Source organism: Sus scrofa, chromosome 4, assembly GCF_000003025.6.
Source record: "Sus scrofa isolate TJ Tabasco breed Duroc chromosome 4, Sscrofa11.1, whole genome shotgun sequence".
Classification (NCBI taxonomy): domain Eukaryota; kingdom Metazoa; phylum Chordata; class Mammalia; order Artiodactyla; family Suidae; genus Sus; species Sus scrofa.
The window spans coordinates 33,704,588-33,728,047 of NC_010446.5; the positions used below are offsets into that span (position 1 = coordinate 33,704,588).

Below are 23,460 nucleotides of genomic sequence, written 5' to 3' on the forward strand. Positions count from 1 at the left end.
ACAGAGCGGAAACCCGGCCGCTCAGCTGGCCCCCCCCCCGGCGCTCCATAGTTTTGCGGACAAAGGTTGGCGAGGGGCGGTGCTTCAACTGCGTTCTCGCTTCCACGCCCAGCGGCGTGCGCCGCCAGTCCCCCCAGGCGAGGCAGGGCGGGGTTTTGGCTGAGGTGCCCCGCCCTCTTCGCGCTCTCCGGCGTGTGGCTGCGACCGTCTCGCATAAACCCTTGCGGCTGGGTCTCTGGGCTTGGCTTCGGTGCCACGGTGTCTGACTCCACGCGGGGGTCTCGGAAGTGGTCTCGTGCCCCGCGGTTCCTGCTTCAGCGCGGCGACCGTCGCCACGGTGGCGGCCACTGTACCTCGTCCCAGTTCCGCGGCATCAGCGGGCCCTGAGCATATGTCGGGCCAGGGCCAGACGGCGTCCGCGTCGTCGGCGTGGAGCTCGATATTCCGCCACGTCCGGTACGAGAATCTGGTAGCGGGCGTGAGTGGTGGGGTCCTTTCCAACCTCGCGCTGCACCCACTCGACCTTGTGAAGATCCGCTTTGCCGGTAAGAGACAGCTCAGACTCTGAGCTTCTCCTTGCTGTCACCCCGAATGAGTGGTAAAGACGCAGAATGAGACCTTGCCCTCCCCTGCCTCTTACGTACTACAGGCGAGGCAGGCGTTGAAGAAGATGCTTCTGTCCGGGCCCACCGGGAGCCACATTTGAGGAAGGGAAGTCTGGTAAAGGGGTTTGACTGCCGTCATCCCCTTTCCTCAACACTAAGGAATGAGGAGTATGGGCATAAAAGCCTGAGAAAAGTCCTCACTGGAGTATAACGTGGGCCAAATTTATGAAATAAGAGAAGTTCATCCTATTTTAGGGCTTAACCCTCGCATTCACCCTTGAAGGTACAGGTGTCCCCCGCTTTTCGAAAGTTCGCTTTACACTATCTCGCTTTTAGGAAAGACTTACATGAGTACCTGTGTTCCGCTAATTCAAAAATCCGAAAGAAACCCGAAGAGGATTTTGGCCATTACAGAAAGAAAGGGAAAAGCGAAAATAGCGTTGAGCGTTTGTTGTGCAACAAGCCCTCGTAGAGGCAGCATGCACCGCTGGCAGCACAAGTGGCACCACCAGCTCCTCTCCTGAGAACTACACTTGGCATCTCAGCATCAAGCCGCCATAGCTTTGGAGTGTGTCTTTGAGCATCTGTGCTTTATTTGGATTTAGTTTGTGCATCCATTAGCAAGGTGCGTGCTAAGGTAATTGCTTCTTTGCTTTATGCAATTTTGACTTATTAAAGTTTTCACCCTTTCGAATAGCTGGGGAAACCTGTACTTTGAAACTTTAGGATAACCAAGTGTTTGGCCTCTGGGCTGAGAGGAAAATCCAAGTGTTTAGAGTAATCCTTAGCAGATAGTTAGGAATGGAATTGGGAATAGAAAGTTCTTGAAAGTTTGTTTTTGGCATTTTTAGTGTGATACGAGGTCCTGTGAGGAACCCAAATACTACTGTTTTTTACTTTGCTTTATTGAATTAAGTGCATTGCCTTAAGTGAATTAAATATATTGAAATTAACAAAGTACTTTACAAGTTAAACATAACATTAAATTCTGGAAAATACAGCTTCAAAGAAGGTCTTTGATAACTTTATTTGGAAACTATTTTCTGGCATTTCAGTTCTGTAATTACTACAAGTTAAGCTCTGCCTTGAGAATTAGATCTGCAGAAGTGGTTTATCTTAGGGTTTAGTTAATTCTGTTCACCTGGTGTATATTGTTCTTTTACTGTTTGTAGAGTGCTCTATGGGATTCAGAAGCACCTAAATAAAGTTCTTGCCCTCCAGGAACTTGTGTTCTAATTGTAGACTTGAGATTAGTCAAATAAAAAGGAATTAACAACATAAAATCAAGGGCAAAATAGAATAAATAAAAATTCCAAAATATAAGTAGAGGTAGTCTGTTAAGAAAATTATGGATTTGTGGTGGCCATATATATCTATACCTGTAAAAGTTACATTAGATTTTGAGGTTCCCCAGAGAAGGACTAAAAATTGAACAGTTGAAGAGGAGGCAAGGAGTTCCCTTTGTGGCACAGCAGAAACAAATCTAACTAGGAACCATGAGATTGCGCATTCGATCCCGGCCTTGCTCAGTGGGTTAAGGATCCGGTGTTATTGTTAGCTGTGGTGTAGGTTGCAGACACGGCTTGGATCTGGTGTGGCTGTGGCTGTGGCGTAGGCGGGCAGCTGTAGCTCCGTTTCAACCCTAGCCTGGGAACCTCCATATGCTGTGGGTGCAGCCTTAAAAAAAAAAAAAAAAAAAAAAAGAGGCAAGAAGCCATTGAAAATCTGTGACAATTATGGAATGTTCTCCCTAGAAGAAAATCCACAAAGGCATATAATGCCCATGGAATTTTCGATGCACACACAAATAATTATGATAACAAGAACAGTCATTTTGCCTTTAATTGCAGCAAGGGCAGTGAACTAAGAACTATACTTCCATTGTATCATTTACTGCTCTCAACAACCTTGTGAATTTATTATTCCTGTTATAGAAATGAGGATAATTGAAGTTGACTAACTTGCCCAAGTCACAAATTTGTAAGTAATAGATCTGGGATTTGAATCCAGGCAGTTTAACTCCAGTACCCTCTGACACTTAACTACTTACTCCAGTAGCCCTAGGAATTCCTGATACATGAAGAAAAGAATTCTGAACTTGGCTGCAGGTGCAGGCCTGTATGACTTGGTAGTTCTCTTCTGCAGCATTTTATGTAGGAGCAGAAGAGGTGATGCTTGAGGTAATGATTAAGGAATAGCATTGGCTTGGTGAGTTTAAGTGTTGTGAAGTAGACTGTACCTGAGAAAAGGGAATTCTTGGTAATTGTGATGAACTGGAGAGCACATTAGGAGAGAAGTAGGGCATAGGTGACAGATAAGGCAATTAAGATAGTATGGGAGGACAAAATTAAAGACCTAGGAATTGAAACAGGACTTTGTAATAACAAGCCCATAGTATGGCTGAGAGATGGTAATAGAAAAGAAGAAAATTTAGGAAGATGAATAAGTGAAATCAGAATAGTGAATTGGCCACCAGCATTAATGCCATAGTTTTCACGATTTAATACAGTGAAGCTCTTCTAAAAAAAATTAAAATACCAAGCGATGAGTGATGGGGTGTTAGTCTTGACAATTAAACCAAACATGCACTATTTCATTGAGTTCAGGTGCAAATTGAAACTGAGAGGTGTCCAAAATAGTTGAAGCATTAGAAATCACTTCTTGCGAAAAGTAGCTGGAAGAACTAGTTTAACTTGGGGGTGGGAGGGACTTAAGGTATTTAGAGAACTGCCAAAAGGGGAAAGGGAGCTGCCTTATATGGAAGAATAGCACACTTCAAGTTTTGTATGTGTATGGTATTTCAAGACACAGTAGCATAAATAAACTAATATTTACTGAATGCTTGCTATGTGCTTTAGGCATCCTATGGATTAAGTCAGTTCTCTGTAATTTTTAGAGTTAGGATCTGTTATTTTTCTCATTTCATGGGTGAGAAAAACTCAGACACAGAGTACTCTAGTAACTTACTCAAGGTCACACAGTAAGTGTTGGAATTGGTTTTCAAACCTAGGAAGTCTGATTCCATAGCATGTGCTGTTAGTTTGAAACTGTAAGTAGGTAGTTGGGTTATGTTTCCAGCTTGGCACATCTTTTATACCACGTGAAACTGGAAACCTCGAATGGATATTAGGAATGAGATGAGAACTAGAGATGTAGAAACCATAGCACAGGGGTAGGAATTGAAGCTACTTAGTGATTAAGAGACTACCCCTGTTGAGTGGAAAGATTGACTAAAAGTCAGCCTTTAAAGGATGGGCAGAAGAAAAGGAGGCTGCAAAGAAAATTTAGTGGCCAAAGAGGAGGAGAATCAGGAGAGAGTGAAACCAGCTTGAGGAAATGTGTTTTAGGAGGTGAACAATGTCAGGTGCTGCCCAAGGGTTAGAGAGGAATAGAAACATGCACCTGGAGGTAATCTTTAAAGCACTTGCAGTGGATTAAGAAGCAGAGGAGGTGAGAAAATCTCTTCTGAGATGTTAGTTATCTCTTCCAGAAGCTTAACTGACTAGGAGGCACTGGGATCTGAGAGGAGACACTCCAGGAGATTCTTGAGTGATTACATTTTGATGGGAAAAAAACTAAAAGTGAGAAAGAGATTGGAGATGGAGACAGGAAGATAAGTGAGTTTTCTCAGGGGTTCTAATCGAACAGAATCTAGAGCAGTCTCAAACTTGTTTGACCACAACCCTCAGTAGGAAATAAACTTCACTTTTGCTCTCTAGCATGAGGACACATACACACGTTACTGAAACAAGTTTCATATAGCAATACTTACCCTTACTACTTGTGATGTCATTTATATTGTCTTCTCTTCAAGTCTATTGGTTTTTTGTGGTTTTTTGTCTTTTAATGATCTCCTCAATTTCTTCACCCATCTGCAGGTTTTAAAATGCTAACAGAATAGTAAATCAACTATGCTCTAATTTAAATTTTTTTAAATTAAAAAATAAAAATGCTAACACAGAATACAGGTAGAGAGGATTGGTTTTATTAAGAGGGATCGGCTCTTCAGTGTGACAGGAAAGAAGAGTAAAACTCATGCCCAGCAAATGAACGAGGTTGTAATTGGGTAGTAAAATTAGTATCCCTTCTTGGCTCCCTCCTGCACACCAAACTTTTCTATCTTCCAGTAGTGTCTGTTGGCATCTTTTTAGTACTATCAGAGGCCTTCGTAACAGTTACGCAGGAGGTACTTAGATGTACATGCTAATTCTTCAGTGGCAAGTATTTTTAAAACCATTATGAAGCTATTTAGGCCAAAAATATTCACTTTATTTATATAGCAACTTTAATTTGAAATTAGGGAGGCCTTAGTTCAGATCCTCTTCATCTCAGTAACTTCGCCGTGGTCTCTTAACTTGTTTCCTTGCTTACAGTTTTGCCACCTTCACATGCATTCCCCTGGGCTATCAGGGTCTTCTTTCTAAACACATACTTGATGATCTTAGGCACATTTGAACCCAAGTTTGAGAAATAAGGGACTTTGAGACCATAACCAAATTCTCTTGTGATTTCCAAGAACCTTTGCAATTTAGTCTTAGTCTGCTAAGGCTACCATAACAAAATATCACAGATAGGGTGGCTTGAACAAGAGAAATTTTCTCATAGTTCTGGGGGCTCAAGTCCAGGATCAAGCAGCTAGCAGGGTTGGTTTTGTGGTAAAACCTTGGCTTACAAATGACTACCTTCTGGCTGTGTTCTCCTATGACCTATGGGCCCCACACTTATGATCCCATTTAATCTTTTTTTATGTTAAACATTTTTAAAATTTTTTATTAAAGTATAGCTGATTTACAGTCTTATGCCAATTTTTACAGCAGAGTGACTTGGCCATACACTTATTACATATATGTATACATACACTTATTATATATACGTTCTTTTTTTGTTATTTTCCATCATGGTCTATCCCAGGAGATTGGATATAGTTCCCAGTGCTATACAGTAGGACCTTGTCGTTTATCCATTCTAAATGTAATAATTTGCATATACCAGCCCCAAACTCCTACTCCCTCCCCCTTATCAACCACAAGTCTGTCTGTGAGTCTGTTTCTGTTTTGTAGATAGGTTCATTTGTGCCATATATTAGATTCCACATATAAGTTATATCATAGGGTGTTTGTCTTTCACTGTCTTAACTTACTAGTATGATCATCTCCAGTTGCATCCATGTTGCTGGAATGGCATTATTTCATTCTTTTTTTGGCTAAATAGGATTGCATTGTGTATATGAACCAGATCTTTTTTTTTTTTTTTTTTGACTTTTTATTTATTTTTTTTCCCACTGTACAGCAAGGGGATCAAGTTATCCTTACATGTGTACATTACAATTACATTTTTTCCCCACCCTTTGTTCTGTTGCAACATGAGTATCTAGACAAAGTTCTCAATGCTATTCAGCAGGATCTCCTTGTAAATCTATTCTAAGTTGTGTCTGATAAGCCCAAGCTCCCGATCACTCCCTCCCCTTCCCATCAGGCAGCCACAAGTCTTTTCTCCAAGTCCATGATTTTCTTTTCTGAGGAGATGTTCATTTGTGCTGGATATTAGATTCCAGTTATAAGTGCTATCATATGGTATTTGTCTTTGTCTTTCTGGCTCATTTCACTCAGTATGAGATTCTCTAGTTCCATCCATGTTGCTGCAAATGGCATTATGTCATCCTTTTTTATGGCTGAGTAGTATTCCATTGTGTATATATACCACATCTTCCAAATCCAATCATCTGTCGATGGACATTTGGGTTGTTTCCATGTCCTGGCTATTGTGAATAGTGCTGCAATGAACATGCGGGTGCATGTGTCTCTTTTAAGTAGAGTTTTGTCCAGCTAGATGCCCAAGAGTGGGATTGCGGGGTCATATGGAAGTTCTACGTATAGATTTCTAAGGTATCTCCAAACTGTTCTCCATAGTGGCTGTACCAGTTTACATTCCCACCAACAGTGCAGGAGGGTTCCCTTTTCTCCACAGCCCCTCCAGCACTTGTTATTTGTGGATTTATTAATGATGGCCATTCTGACTGGTGTGAGGTGGTATCTCATGGTAGTTTTGATTTGCATTTCTCTTATAATCAGTGATGTTGAGCATTTTTTCATATGTTTGCTGGCCATCTGTATATCTTCTTTGGAGAAATGTCTATTCAGGTCTTTTGCCCATTTTTCCATTGATTGATTGGCTTTTTTGCTGTTGGGTTGTGTAAGTTGCGTATATATTCTAGAGATTAAGCCCTTGTCAGTTGCATCATTTGAAACTATTTTCTCCCATTCTGAAAGTTGTCTTTCTGTTTTCTTTTGGGTTTCCTTTGCTGTGCAAAAGCTTTTCAGTTTGATTAGGTCCCATGGGTTTATTTTTGCTCTAATTTCTATTGCTTTGGGAGACGGACCTGAGAAAATATTCATGATGTTGATGTCAGAGAGTGTTTTGCCTATGTTTTCTTCTAGGAGTTTGATGGTGTCCTGTCATATATTTAAGTCTTTCAGCCATTTGGAGTTTATTTTTGTGCATGGTGTGAGGGTGTGTTCTAGTTTCATTGCTTTGCATGCAGCTGTCCAGGTTTCCCAGCAATGCTTGCTGAATAGACTTTCCTTTTCCCATTTTATGTTCTTGGCTCCCTTGTCAAAGATTAATTGACCATAGGTGTCAGGGTTTATTTCCGGATTCTCTATTCTGTTCCATTGGTCTGTCTGTCTGTTTTGATACCAGTACCACACTGTTTTGATGACTGTGGCTTTGTAGTATTTCTTGAAGTCTGGGAGAGTTATACCTCCTGCTTGGTTTTTGTTTCTCAGGATTGCTTTGGTGATTCTGGGTCTTTTGTGGTTCCATATAAATGTTTGGATTGTTTGTTCTAGTTCTGTGAAAAATGTCATGGGTAATTTGCTAGGGATTGCATTGAATCTGTAGATTGCTTTGGGTAGTATGGCCATTTTTACAATATTGATTTTTCCAATCCAGGAACATGGAATATCTTTCCATTTCTTTACATCGTCTTTGATGTCTTTGATTAAAGTTTTATAGTTCTCAGCATATAGGTCCTTTACCTCCTTGGCCAGGTGTATTCCGAGGTATTTGATTTTGTGAGGTGCAATTTTAAAAGGTATTGTATTTTTGTATTCCTTTTCTAATGTTTCATTGCTGGTATACAGAAATGCGACTGACTTCTGAATGTTAATCTTATATCCTGCCACTTTGCTGAATTTATTAATCAGTTCAAGGAGTTTTGGGGTTGAGTCCTTAGGGTTTTCTAGGTATAGAATCATGTCATCTGCATACAGTGACAGTTTGATCTCTTCTCTTCCTATATGGATGCCTTTTATTTCTTTTGTTTGTCTAATTGCTGTGGCCAGGACTTCCAAAACTATGTTGAATAACAGTGGTGAGAGTGGGCATCCCTGTCTTGTTCCAGATTTGAGTGAGAAGGCTTTCAGTTTTTCCCCATTGAGTATTATATTTGCTGTGGGTTTATCATAAATGGCTTTGATTATATTCAGGAATGTTCCCTCTCTACCCACTTTGGCGAGGGTCTTGATCATGAATGGATGTTGGACTTTGTCAAATGCTTTTTCTGCGTCTATTGAGATGATCATATGATTTTTGACTTTTTTTTTTATTAATGTGGTGTATGATGTTGATTGATTTGCGTATGTTGAACCATCCTTGTGAACCTGGGATGAACTCTACCTGGTCATGGTGTATAATTTTTTTGATATGTTGTTGGATTCGGTTGGCTAAGATTTTGTTGAGAATTTTTGCATCTATATTCATCAATGATATTGGGCGGTAGTTTTCTTTTTTGGTGGTATCTCTGTCTGGTTTTGAAATTAGGGTGATGGTGGCATCATAGAATGTCTTTGGAAGTATTCCTTCTTCTTCAACTTTTGAAAGAGTTTAAGGAGGATGGGCACCAATTCCTCTTTATATGTTTGATAGAATTCACCTGTGAAGCCATCTGGACCAGATCTTCTTAATCCATTCATCTGACAGTGGACAGTTAGGTTGTTTCCATGTCTTAGCTATTGTGAGCAGTGCTGCTGTGAATGTAGGTGACCCGGCTTAATCTTGATTACCTCCTTTCTTAAAGGCCCTGTTTCCGAATACACTCTCATAAAAGTTTAGGGCTTCAACATATGAATTAGGGGGAGCACACAATTCAGTCCTTAACCAGGCCCTTGCCCTTCTAAATAAGCCTGTAAATAGGCTGATTTTCTACCATCCTTTCCCTGTACCAGCCATACACTTCAGTTACACCATGTCTCCAGGGTTGTCCCAAACAGTGCCGGGTGCTGTGACACTTCTTGTATTTGTACTGCTCTTCCACTTGTCTAGAGATAAACTCTTTTCGTTTTTCCCAAAGACAAGTTTCCAAGCAGTCCTCAAGGCTGTACCCTAGCATCTGCCCTCTGACTTTCCATGACACCCTCCTGCGTCTTCCCACTTCCTCCTATACACAGTATTCATGTTTCCTCTGTATTCCCTTAGCACTTCATAACATTTACCATGGTGCTTATGACTTTGCAATGAAATTCCTGGTCCTTTTTGCCTTGAAGAGTGTATCTTAGGATCAGGATTTGTGTCCTTCTTAGGTTTATATTCTCTCTTTGCCTGGCAATAACAGTCAATAAATTTTTCTTTTTTTTAATAAATAATTATCTGTGAACAAACAAATATTTTTTCAAAATTAAAGATTTGAGGAAGTTCCCATGTGGTACAGCAGGTTAAGTATCCGGCATTGCCACAACTGCAGCATGGGTTCAGTCCCTGGCCTGGGAACTTCCACATGCTGTAATGGCAGCCAAAAAGAGAAAAAAAAAAATTAAAGATTTGATCCTAACTATATGATAAAGTAGGTAAGATTATAGTATTAAGGAAGTATAGGGTACAAAATGTTGTTGCTTATTAGAGATATCTCATACTCTATACTTCTGGGATTAAGCAACTTTTCACAACAAAGTCATTGGTTCATAACTATAGAAAGCAAAGATGGAGTTCCCATCGTGACACAGCAGAAACGAATCTGACTAGGAAACATGAGGTTGCAAGTTCGATCCCTGGCCTTGCTCAGTGGGTTAAGGATCCAGCGTTGCCATGAGCTGTGGAATCGGTCGTAGATGTGGCTTGGATCCTGAGTTGCTGTGGCTGTGGTGTAGGCCAGCAGCTGTAGCTCCGATTCGACCCCTAGCCTGGGAACCTCCATATGCCTCGGGTGTGGCCCTAAAAAGCAAAAGCAAAAAAAAAAAAAGGTGTTTTTGTTTAAGAGAGAACTTGTGTTGTGAGCTTATTGTTGAAAGAAAAATTTACTTAGAATATGTTTGTACAGGACAATGAGAGACAGAAAACCCAAAGCATCAGAAAGATGATAAAGCACACACCAAAACATTTCTTGAGAGCCAGTCACTCTGCTACTTGCTTTTAAATCTTTAATTTATAAATCTCACAACAACCTGTGAGGTAGGTAATATTTATCCCTGCTTTTTTTGGGGGGCGGGGGGGCATGCTGGTGGCATGCAGAAGTTCCTGGAACAGGGATAGAACCTGAACCACAGCAGTGACAATGCTGAGTCCTTAACCCACTGAGCCACCAGGGAACTCCTTATTCCCACTTGTAAAGAGGATGCTGAAGCTCAGGAAAAAAAGACCAAGTAGCTAATAAGGGAAGTTATATTCAAATCCAGGACTCTAGTAAAGCCTAGTGTACTTTAATCTTATTTGATGGTGTAACATTGTCAGGTTAATGATGAAAGAAATTGATTTTTCCTCCTTTGCCTGGCATGGGTAAACAGTCCATGGTTCTTCTTTGCCAGGCTGCAGTATGCACAGTAAACTAGTCACAAGGGGACAGTGAACTGGGCATGCCTGAATATACCTAGTGGACTGTAATTTGTATGAACTTTCGGGGGTGGGGGAGCAGTTTCACCGTGTTTGAAACTGCTTACATTTATATCCTTTGACCACCACTTCTAATTCTCTTTCTAAGGATATATGAATTTGTACAAATTTTGAACAGAATTTCCTTTGGAGACCTTTTAATAATAACAGAAGGAGGAGGTCCTGTTATGGCTCAGCAGAAACGAATCTGACTAGTACCCATGAAGACGCAGGTTCAATCCCTCATCTCGCTCAGTGAATTAAGGATCTGGTACTGCTGTGAGCTGCAGTATAGGTCACAGACATGGCTCGAATTCTGTGTTGCTGTGGCTGTGGTGTAGGCTGGCAGCTACAGCTCCAATTCGACCCCTAGCCTGGGAACCTCCATATACCATAGATGCGGCCCTAAAAAGACAAAAAAATAATAATAATAGCAGAGAGGAAAAAAAAACGGTTCACATGTCAATTAGAGGAATGATTGCACAAATAATGGGATATCTCTGAGAGGCAAAATCATCATGTCACTGTTTAAATCTTATTTTTGGAAGTTTTTGGCAATTTTTTTTGAATCTTTAGGAAATCTTATTTGACAGTATACCAATTTTATAAAAATATAATCTAGGTTATAAATTTGGCATTCTCTTTTTTTCCATTTCCCTGTAGGAAACAGAAGACACATTCAAAATAGGATAGTTCTGGGGCTTAAAAGGGCTGTTTACAAAGATGTGAGCATATATCCAGACAAAACTACAATTCAAAGAGATTAATGCACCCTTATGTTTGTTGTCGCACTATTCACAGTAGCCAAGACATGGAAACAACCTAAATGTCTATTGACAGGTGAATATATTAAGAAGATATGGTACATATTTATTGTACAACTACAGGTGTGATAAATTCATTGAGTAATAAAAAAAGTTTTTAAAAATTAAAAAAGAAGATATGGTACATATACACAATAGAATGCTACTCAGCCATAAAAAAGAATGAAATAATGCCATTCACAGCAATGTGGATGCAACTAGAGAGTCTCATACTAAGCGAAGTTAGAAAGAGAAAGACAAGTACCATATATGACATCACATATGTAAAATCTAAAATATGGTACAGATAAACCTACCTACAAAATAGAAACAGACTCAGACATAGAGAACACACTTGTAGTTGCCAGGGAGAGGGAGTGGGATGGACTGGGAGTTTGGAGTTAGTAGATGCTAACTATTACACTTTGAAAGGATAAGCAATGAGGTCCTACTTTATAGCACAGGGAACTACATCCAGTCTCTTGGAATAGACTATGATGGAAGATAATGTAAGGGAATGTATATATGTGTGTGTGTGTGTGTGTGTATGACTGTGTCACTTTGCTGTACAGAAGAAATTGGCACAACATGTAAATCAACTATACTTTAATAAACACATAAAGATGTGAAGCAGATTATAGGAAAACCACAAGGAATAATGTAGTATTCTGAGGATAGAAACAGTTTGGACTGTTGTCACCTGAAGGGCCAAAGGACAAGGGGAAAGTCTTTGAGAGAGAGCCACCTTGAGAGGAGCTGTGACCTTGAGAGGATTGCAGCCTGCCCAAGGCAACCCCTGGAAGATAAGTACCTGTCTCCACTCTCTTCCATCCCTCTGATCTGCCAGGGCGCCCCACTAGCCCAACTCAACTAGAAGCTAGAAGGCAAGATCAGGCTTCTGGGGCAGAACATGGTAGAGGGGGTGGACACTGGATTTGGGAAGGAAATAAGATATTCAGGATACGTTAATTAAAAACACATATATTGAGAGTCTACAAGGTACAACGCTGTGTGATAGGAGTAGAAATAATTGCAGTCCAAAGAAGTAGTAGTTTTTGCCCTCTAAGAGCATATTTCTACTGGGAAACCAGGATAATTGAACAACAACAAAAAACCCTTAGGAGTTCCCATTATGGTGAAGCTGAAACGAATCCAACTAGTATCCATGAGGATATGGGTTCGATCCCTGGCCTTGCTCAGCGGGATTGGGGTTCTGGCATTTCCTTGAGCTGTGGTGTAGGCCACAGATGCAGCTTAGATCCTGTGTTGCTGTGGTATAGGCTGGTATCTGCAGCTCCATTTCAGCCCCTAGCTCGGGAACTTCCATATGCCACGGGTGCAGCCCTAAAAAGCAAAAACAAAAACAAGCAAGCAAAAAACCTTAATAATTGCAATGAAGAGTGACTTATTTTAAAAAGAGAGAAAAAGAGTGTTTAATTATGGTAAAGAAAGTATGGGAGAATTCCCATTGTGGCTCATTGGGTTAAGAACCCAACTAGTATCCATGAGGCTGTGGGTTCCATCCCTGGCCTTGGTCACTGAGTTAAGGATCTGGTGTCACCACAAGCAGCAGTGTAGATTACAGATGTGGCTTTGATCTGGCATTGCTGTGGTGTAGGACAGGGCTACAGCTCCAATTCCACCCCCCCACCCCCCAGCCTGGGAACTTCATATGCCGCAGGTGTGGCCCTAAAAGAAAAAGTATGGTATGTCATGGGAGCAGAGAAACTTGACCTGATCTAGAGGCTAAGAAAGGATCCCCAAAGGAAATAATTGTTAAACTGAGACCTGAAAGATGACTCAGAAGTCTCTGTGTGAAGGGATAGGTGAGAAGAGAATGTTCATGGCTGACAGAATTATCTGTGCTAAAGTTTTAAGAGCAGAGATTGTATGAGAACTGAAAGTTATCAATCATTCTAGCAATTTTCATCAAATATTTTGAAGTGTAGACCTCAGAGGTGAGCCAGGAGCTCTGCAGTAGTTTCCTAAGGCAGCATCCTTGAATACAGGGAGAGACTAGAGAGGAGACTGGGACTTGCAGCAGAAGAGAATGCTGGAGAGTCTTAATGAACTCTGTAAGAAATATGTTCTTTATCGTTTGAGATGTAGAATAGTTTTAGGTAGGTTAGTGATTTGTTGAAATATTGTTAGAGTAAGATTAACCTACAGTGCAACTAATGGGGGCGGGGCAGCAGAACTTGAGATAAGGCTAATTTAAATTCTGTTGCTAGTGAGAAATGGTGTCCTGAATTAGGGTGATGGCAGTGCAAATTGAGAGACATGGAAAGGTCCAGGAGAGACTTGTGACATAGAATCAACAAGATTTCTTAACTGATAAGAGGTTGTGAAGAGAGGAGTATTGGTGGATGGTCCCAGATTTTTGACTTGACCGTCTGTGTAGATGGTAGTGTTGTTTATTGAGCCAACAGAACAGCAGAATAAGAGCAGCTTCAAAAGGAATGGGGAAAACTAGAATTTTGGATATATTCAGGAATTCCCGCTGTGGCACAGTGGGTTAAGAATCCAACTGCAGTGGCTCAGGTTGTTGTGGAGGCAAGGTTCGATCCCCAGCTTGGCACAGTGGGTTAAAGGATCTGGCATTGCTACAGCTGCAGCTTGGATTCAACCCTTGGCCTGGCAACTTTCGTATGGGTGTGGCCATAAAAAACATTTTATTTTTTTTTACATTTTTTGGATATATTCAAACTCTAACTTTTGTTCCTTGCATTTGTCTATGTAGATCTGAAGCCAGCAAAAAGGTCTGGTCTAAAGATAGTGAACTGACACTTTGATTCATAGAAAAAAAAGAAAGGGAGGAAATAAATATACCACAGTAAGAGTAGTAATATCAGAGTGGTGGTATTGTGGGTGATTTTTATTTTATTTATTCCTTTCTCTATTTTGTAAAATTTCTGCAGCATATGTTTTCCTTTTTTAAAAAGTCATTTTTAATGATTGTATGCTGGTTTAATAATTATTACATGGAAGAGATTTTTAAATTAGTGTATTTTAGTTGCAGATATAAAGTATCTGAAAATATTCTTGGGTGAAGGATAGCAAAAATAAAAATTTAATTTTTCCCCTAGGGCTGCTCTGTGGATTCAAAAAGATATACTGCTATTTATGTCAAAGAGTGGTCTGCCTGTGTTTCCCTGTAAGAGTTTTATAATATCTGGTCTTAAATTTAGGTCTTCAATCCATTTTCATTTTAATGTATGTGTTAGAGAGTGTTCTAATTTCATTATTTTACATGTAGCTGTCCCGTTTTCCCAGCACCACTTATTGCAGAGACTGTCTTTTCTCTATTGTATGTTCTTGCCTCCTTTCTCATGGATTAATTGACCATAACTGAGTGTGTGTGTGTGTGTGTGTGTGTGTGTGTGTGTGTGTTTCTGATACCCTATTCTGTTCCATTTAACTATATGTAATTTTCTGTGAATGGACAGTTTATGTAGTTTGCCCACAATTTTGGGGGACTGTTTTGTCATTTTTTTATTGAGTTCTGAAAACTTTTTGTGTATTAGATATATTTATACAATAAAATTTTTTCAATCTTTTGTTTGGAATCTTTCATAAAATACAAGTTAACAACACTATTATCTTTTAAGTTTCCAAAACAGATTTGAATATTCCTTATTTAAGAAACACAGAATCCACATAGTATCACTTAGTTTTTCCTTTACCTTGTCATGTTAATTTAGAACTTTTGAGAATCAGAAACGAATGAATAGAAAGGATACATTGTTACTTTCTATTCTGATTTGAGGGGGTGTGTGTGTTGGTGGGAATGATGGGAAGAGAATTTCCAGAAAAACTTTATTCATTCTCTGCCTTTTTTCTTGTCATTCCTTTTTTTTTTTTTTTTTTTTTTGTCTTTTTAGGGCATCATCCGTGACATATGGAGGTTCCCAGGCTAGGGGTCTAATCAGAGCTATAGCCACCAGCCTACACCAGAACCATAGCAACGTGGGATCCGAGCCACATCTGCGACCTACACCACAGCTCACAGCAACACGGGATCCTTAACCCACTGAGTGAGGCCAGGGATTGAATCTACAACCTCATGTTTCCTAGTCGGATTCATTTCCACTGCTCAACTACGGGAACTCTTTTTTTTTTTTTTCCCCCACTCCTCACATCTTTATCCATGTTTTTATTGTGGGCATGCTAAGCACTTAAAACATGGATAAACTCATGAGTGTATTAACCTTAAAATTATTAAATCATGGAAAAATATTTATTCTATCAAAAAAGTTTTTTCTTCTGAATTTACCTCCTTTATATGATGGACTGTGTGATGCCTATACATTTAATATAATTCAGAGCTAGAACTTTGCTCTCAACTAACTCTTTGTATCCTTTATTGCAGTGAGTGATGGATTGGAACTGAGACCGAAGTATAAAGGAATTTTGCATTGCTTGACTACCATTTGGAAACTTGATGGACTACGGGGACTTTACCAAGGAGTGACTCCAAATGTGTGGGGTGCAGGTTTATCCTGGGGACTCTACTTTTTCTTGTGAGTAGATATGGGAGATTTTACAGTGGTGAATAAAATCAATTGTTTTTAATCATTTTTTAAAAAATCAGTTGATGAAGCAATATGAGTCTTATCAGTTTTTCTGAATTGGAATGGTCAGAGTAAAACAGCTTATTAGTCTCCTTTGTAAGCTGTAATCAGAGGCATTTGGTTTGGAAAAGTTTTTAGTAGGAATAAGGTAAAAGAATGAGATGGAGAGGAGTTCCCATCGTGGCTCACTGGTTAACAAATCCGACTAGGAACTATGAGGTTGCGGGTTCGATCTCTGGCCTCACTCAGTGGGTTAAGGATCTGGCGTTGCCGTGAGCTGTGGTGTAGGTCGTAGATGCGGCTCTGATCCTGCATTGCTGTGGTTCTGGTGTAGGCTGGTGGCTATAGCTCCAATTATACCCCTAGCCTAGGAACCTCCATACGCCATGGGAGCGGCCCTAGAAAATTCATAATTTCTACTAATCTGTCCTCCACCTCGCTTATTCGTTCTTCTGCCTCCTGTATTCTGCTGTTAGCTGCTTCTAGTGAATTTTTTATTTTAGTTATTGTATTTTGCATCTCTTGTTTAAGTTTTCTATCTTGTATCTCTTTGCTCAGTGTTTCCTGTAAGTTATCCACCTTTGCCTCCAGTTTATTTCCAATGTCTTGCATCATCTTCAGCATCCACAGTCTAAAGTCTTTATCCTCTATGTCTAGATACTCATGTTGCAACAGAAGAAAGGGTGGGGGAAGAAATGTAATTGTAATGTATACATGTAAGGATAACCTGACCCCCTGGCTGTACAGTGGGAAAATAAAAAAAAAATATTAAAAAAAAAAAAAAAAGTCTTTATCCTGGAGGCTGAGAATCTCCTCATCACTTAGCTGATTTTTTGGGGTTTTTTCTTTCTCTCTCATCTGAGTTATAGTTCTCTGTCTTTTCATTTTTGTAGGTTTTTGGTGTGGTCTCCTTTTTGCAGACAGTAGAGTTGTAGCCTCGCTTACTTCTGGTGTCTGCCCCCCTTGTGGCTGAGGTCGGTATGGGGGGCTTGCTGTGGGCTTCCTGATGGGAGGGGCTGATGCCTGCCCGCTGGTAGGTGGAGCTGATTCTAATCCCTCTGGGGGGTGGGGTTTTGTCTCTGGCTGGGATTAGAGGCAGCTGTGTGCCTGGGGCATCTTTAGGCAACCTGTTTACTGAAGGGTGAGGCTGTGATGCCACCTGGATCGTTGTTTGCCCTGGGGCTTCTCGGCACTGACTGGTGGGGCCAGTTTTTCCCAAAATGGCCACCTCCAGAGAAGGGCACACTTCTGAATATTCCTGAGACCTTTGCTTCCAATGACCTTCCTTCACAACAGCCACATTCACCCCTGTTTTCCCAGTATGTCCTCTAAGAACTGGAGTCAGGTTTGACCCAGATTCCTATGGAGACTTTGCTTTGCCCTGGGACCCAGTGCATGTGAAAGTCTGTGTGTGCCTTTTAAGAATGGGGTCTCCATTTCCCCCATACCCGTGGAGCTCCTGCACACAAGCCACACTGGCATTCAATGCCAGATGCTCCAGTGGCTCTCTCTCCCAGTGCCAGATCCCCACACGTGGGAGTTTGATGCAGGGCTCAGAACTATCACTCCTGTTGGTGAGTCTCTGTGAACTTGTTAGTTTCCAGTCTGTGGGTCTTCCCACCCAGGACATATGGGGTTGTTTATATCACGCAGTCACCCCTCCTACCTCTTGATGTGGCCTCCTCTTTGTCTTCTGGAGTAGGATATCTTTTTTAAGGTTTCTGGTCCATTTGGTTGAAGACTGCTCAGGCTTTAGTTGTGAATTTTGTTGTTTTTTGGAGAGAAGTTGTGTTCCAGTCCTTCTATTCTGCCATCTTATTCCCATCTCCACCCACCCCTGTAACTTTTGCTTCTGTTTGTGTTTCCCTATTGAAACTTCACCTGTCTCCATACTCAGTTCAGTGATGCCTCCTACTTAAAGCTTTCTGGGATCTTTTATACTGTGTTACCTTGTTTTTCAATTTCTTGTGTGCCACTGTGTTCCTTGTTAATCTCTTAGGGGGATCTGTGGTATGTTTTATGTATCAGAATTGCCAACCACAGGGGTGCCTGCAGTGTCTCAGTGAGTTAGGAACTTGACTGCAGTGGCTCTGGTTGCTGTGGAGGTGTGGGTCTGATCCCCTGTTCCTCGGCCTAGCCCAGTGAATTAAAGGATCTGGCAATGTTGCAGCTGCAGCTTCTTTTCAATCCCTCGTCTGGGATCTTCCTTATGACCTGGATACAGCCTTTAAAAAAGCCAACCATAGTACCTGAACATAGATGATCAGTGTATATTTGTTAGCTGCCCTTTTTTCATCTGCCCAATTGCCGCACCTCCACTATACCCTCCCCCTTCCAGTTTTCCTGTTTGAAGTTTTTATTAGTGGTTGAGCATGTGATTAAAATATTTTCCATATGTATTGCCCAGCTCATACATTTGGGGGAAAGGTGGTATAGTCTTAAACTATTTCCAGTCAATCCATTATTTGAAAAAGATCTTGTTTTGTAGTTTCATTGTGTGTTGACGTCTACTTTGAGAGTATTGCACACTTTAAAACAGAATTTATGGCTTTATGACATCCATTCAAATATTTATGATCCACTTGATCATGTTTCATTTTTTTAGTTACAATGCCATCAAATCATACAAGACAGAAGGAAGAGCTGAACGGTTAGAGGCAGCAGAATACCTCATCTCAGCTGCTGAAGCTGGTAAGGTAGTGCATGAAATGGAAATAGCAACTTCTAACTTGATTTTCATTTTTGTTATTTTATTTGCCTTTTCCCCTGTGAACCCCAGAGTGTAAATATGATCATCTAACTATGCCCATCAGTTATCACATGAAATTTCCTAGAAAGCAGGTATTCTGACAGATTACTTTGTATTGATTTCAAAAATTTTACTTACAACATTTAGAAAATTTATGACACTAATAATTTAAGATGATTTGGTATGGTGTTTCTTCCACTAAAATGATTTCAGTTTTTGAATTAAACAATTTAGTAGCTTTGTTTAATTCACTCATGTCTGTATGATATTCAGATAGAAAAACAAAATAGGAGTCTTTGTAACTCCTACTTTGATACCTTGCTACTTTGGTTTCTTAATGTTTCCTATTTTTTTAAGGCAAGAATTATACAATTTTGAATATTTAGCCACTAGCAGAGACCCAGTTCACAATAGGACTCAATAAATATTTGTTCACTAAAGGACTCCTTGGAAACTCAGCAATGAGAAATGTAACCAGATGGTTGTGTTTTTGTTTGTTACAAAATCATCCCTTTCTGTAAGAATGTACTTTTTATATGACATGGCTATTTAATTTTTGAGGTGTAGTGGTTCAACGTTGAATGGGTTGAAGGAAGATGTTGATAACGTTGGGGTGGATATACGTGCACACATTCACAGATGATTGAGGTGCTGGATTCCTGATCCTTTTCCCCTACTCTTCAGCCCCTTTGACTTGTACTGTGTCGCCTCCTAAGTGTCTGATATCTCCTTATCAATGCCTGCTTCCCAGGACTTCTACTTTCTACACCAGGCCACTTTGTGTAGGAGCCAGGACATCATTGCTGTCCTCACATGTCAAAGGGAAGATTTTCATGTTTCCATCTCCTTTTTAATTTACTTCTCAATAACCACTGGGGAACTTTTTAAGACCACCAAAAACCCTAGGTCTCTGCCTCAGGGAGCACATCTCACTAGTGTAGGTACAGCCCATGAACGCATCATCCTTTATATAAATGGACTCTTCTAATTCAGATTATCAGAAATGACAAAGTACCTGTATGCTAAACACTATTATTTAAATCTGATTTCAGGAGCCATGACCCTCTGCATTACCAACCCATTATGGGTAACAAAAACTCGCCTTATGTTACAGTACGAAGGGGTTGTTACTGCCTCACAGCGTCAGTATAAAGGAATGTTTGATGCACTTGTGAAAATATATAAGTATGAAGGTGTGCGTGGATTATATAAGGTAATGAATTATTATGTATATATTTTTAGTCGCCCACAGTTGTAATTTCCTTTGGTTTCATTGTCTGAGTTCTGAATGACTCGTAGTCAGTCCTAAAAAGAAGCCAAACTTAGGCAAGAAACAATTTAATGAAAACTGAAATCTATAATTAAATCTTACTTTAAACTGTCCATCCTCATTTCTGTAAGAAGTATCATTGTGAACACTGGTGGGTGTGAGAAGGACTATCTAAAACTTTGAGGAACCGTTTCTCTTGAGTCACACATCAAGGTCATCCATTCCTTAGCCCCCTCTCTGAAAGCTGTGGTTCCTTGGGAATTTATTTAGTTTAGCCTTTTTTTCCCCCTTTAATTATTTCTTTTTAGGGCTTTATTCCTGGGCTGTTTGGAACATCACACGGTGCCCTTCAGTTTATGACATATGAATTGTTGAAGTTGAAGTACAACCAGCATATCAATAGATTACCAGAAGCACAATTGGTAAGATGATTCTTCAAGAAAAAAATTTACTTTTATGGGCATTTAATAGATGGGAATGTTGTCACGTTTACTTTGGTAGTATTGTTGTGATGATGAGTACTGACTCTGCCACTCATTTATAATTCAGTATTTTATAGGCGAATCACACAAACATATTAAAAATAGAACCCCATTGCACAGAGCTTACATTAAGAGGGGAAACAGGAGTTCCCTTGTGGTGCAGCAGGTTGAGGATCCAGCCTTGTCACGCTGTGGTGTGGGTTTGATCCACATGGCACTTCCACATGCCACAGGGTATGAGCCAGAAAAAAAAAAGAGGAGAGGCAGTATTTTCACTAATGAATCCATTTAAATGTTTGTTTTCCTGTGTAATTTTTACTCCTATGTTTTTAAAGAAATTATGTCTAAAGAAAAACAAATGTTTTTCATTTTAGAACACAGTAGAATATATATCTGTTGCAGCACTATCTAAAATATTCGCTGTGGCAGCAACATACCCATACCAAGTTGTAAGAGCTCGTCTGCAGGATCAACACATGTTTTACAGTGGTGTATTGGATGTAATCACAAAGACGTGGAGGTAAGAGCATGCGGTTTATCGGAATAGCTCTTAGCAGGTACCTTGCAATTCTTAAACTATCTAGTTAACATTAGTTTTTTAGCCGAGATCAGTGTCTCTAGTCACAACATGGCTGATGGTCCGTCCCTTCTTACCCATTCCCCATTTACTGCATGGAGAACTGTGAGACTTGACTTCTCTATTTGTAAAGTTTGACTGTCTGGGTTGACAGTGATAAAAATTTTGTAAATACTTGTTTCCAGGTATGGAAGAGATGCTTGTTCTTTAGTATGTGAAATTAAACATCCCCTTATTTCTTTTTAATTCTAAAAGGCCAGAGCATAATATTTCAATGTTTAAATTCAGTTCAATTCAGTAGATATTTATGGAGAACTCAAGTCAAAAGTTTCAAGACCGTATTCCAGGCATTAAGGAAATAGTTTTGTTTTTGTATATGCTGTGTTTAGCATTGTCTAGCATTTATATAAGCTATGAGATGTTTAATACCTATGGTTAATCCTCCTGCATATTCATACATTTAACGGCATTTGAAAGATGGTGATGGAGTTCCCGTTATGGCACAGTGGGTTAATGATCCAGCTTGTCTCTGTGGCAGTGCTGGTTTGCTTCATGGCCCAATGCAGTGGATTAAGGATCCAGCATTGCTGAACCTTTGACGTAGGTAGCAGCTCTGGCTGGGGTTTGATCCCTGGCCCAGGAACTTCTCTGTATTGTGGGAATAGCTGAGGAAGAAAAAGGAAGAAAGATGGTTGTGATTAACACACCTTTCAGTTTGGTTTTGAGGTGTCCCTGCGCTCTCTTCCTCAGTCCACAAAAGGAATGTGAGCCCTATAAATGGCTCATCAACTACATTACTTTAGGACATTGAAAACACAGACTGAAATCCCAGTGAGGTTTGAATGCTGGCTCCATGCCCTGTCAGTTCAGCTTCTGTATCTTCAGCCTAGTTCTGTGACAAATTAAATATATATATCATTTTCTCTCAATAGGAAAGAAGGTATCAGTGGATTTTACAAAGGAATTGCCCCTAATCTGATTAGAGTGACTCCAGCCTGCTGTATTACTTTTGTGGTATATGAAAATGTCTCACATTTCTTACTTGGCCTTAAAGAAAAGAAAAAGTAAGCTTAAAAGAAGATAATTCCAGTCATCTGCCCGAGGTAGCAACATGCTCCTTTGTATTTGAGAAGTAAAAACTCCGAATACTGCACAGCAACATGATCACTAGAAGTCACAGTACTGCTCCTTCTTCTGCTTTTGCTTTCCCCGTATGTATGGGACTGGGCTACCTCTGCCTAAGATGGCTTCTAGCAACACAACAGTAGAACTGACACCAAGTAGAGAGTTTCACAAACTTTCTCCATTCATTGTCCAGGTAGAAGCTGATTTGTAGCATTTGCTAAGTGGATTAGAAGAATGTGCTGCTTTTTCTGAACTCCTTTGCCTGGATTGGCACCTCTGTGCAATAACAAGAAAATGGCTTCTTAAAAGGTGTCATTGTGGTTTCAAGGATAAATTAAACTTTAGTGATTTCAGAATCAGGAAGAGTTTGGTGGGAATAAAATCCACTGTAAATGTACTTTAGTTTTAATTCAATCTGAGTGCACTAACTGGAGAAATGAGATATTATATGCTTCTCTTAATTTGAGAAGTATCTGACATTTGTTGTCATTCCATCAATTTTTTTTTTTAGAGGCTTGTTCATAATTTAAAATGTAACCCTGGATCTCATTACCTGTTTGGGATAGGTATTCAGTGTCTTTTATATTTATAAAATCAGAACTAGGATCCATCTCTGTCACCCCTTATTTATTAGCCTATTTGGTTAAAATCACTTACTGGAGTTTCTAATAGATCACCTTATATAAACAGTGGAATGTTTTGGGATATGTTTTTTTGTTAACTTCGAAAATGAGAAGCTTTAATGCCTGACTTCAAATTTCCAGATATGTGGGTCCAAGTCCCAAATAAGTGGTCAATCTACATTGCTTTCTCAAAGTCAGGTTTAAGTACAAATTACCTGAAGTCCATTATTGATTTTACTTTTATGAATTACTATAAATTTCTATAAAGGCCTGCCCCAAAAGGATGCCAAAATACTACTATTTTTATATACCATGAACATCTATAAATGCTTTTTTGCACTACCGTCTACTATTGTAAATAAAATATTGTGTTTTTCAAAGCCATAGTTAAATGGTTCTTTGAAAAAAGGTCTATTTTTTATATTTTAAAAATGGCTTTGTTTTAAAAATAAAGAGGAAATGCTAAGGACCTGACTGTAATTGCTCTATCTCTTGTAATATGCAGAGGATTATAAATTAAATGCGATGTTATTTTTTTTCCCATTTCTGGATTATACTGTAATTCACATGAAAACCTATATGGAAAAACGAGCTGCAAATAACTATAGTTCTACATTAAGAACATGTAAGAAGATTTCTACAAGCCTCACAACGGTTTTGAGAAATCATTCCACTTGCACAGCAGTTACAGTGCTTCTTCCCACCCTGTGCCATGTATGTTCAGCAAGCATTGACAGTGTGGCAGTAAGAGCCAGACAACGTTTCTGCTCTCCTGGGATTCATTTTAGTTTGAC

The 23,460-nt window shown here is 39.8% G+C and overlaps 2 protein-coding genes across 2 annotated transcripts in view; one reads left to right on the forward strand and one right to left on the reverse strand.

Moving 5' to 3' along the window:
* The window catches only part of DCAF13 (DDB1 and CUL4 associated factor 13), a 32,022-nt gene extending 31,721 nt beyond the window's left edge, over positions 1 to 301 (reverse strand). The window contains 1 exon segment of the mRNA XM_005662912.3: positions 3 to 301. Coding sequence (XP_005662969.2) covers positions 3 to 215 — 213 coding nt within the window. The 5' untranslated portion in view covers positions 216 to 301.
* Positions 223 to 23,209, forward strand: SLC25A32 (solute carrier family 25 member 32). Its single transcript, XM_021089029.1, has 7 exons — positions 223 to 545; positions 15,639 to 15,789; positions 18,446 to 18,531; positions 19,642 to 19,802; positions 20,168 to 20,281; positions 20,716 to 20,861; positions 21,851 to 23,209. Exons 1-7 carry the CDS (start codon positions 392 to 394, stop codon positions 21,984 to 21,986), a joined length of 948 nt encoding a protein of 315 aa, XP_020944688.1. The 5' UTR covers positions 223 to 391; the 3' UTR covers positions 21,987 to 23,209.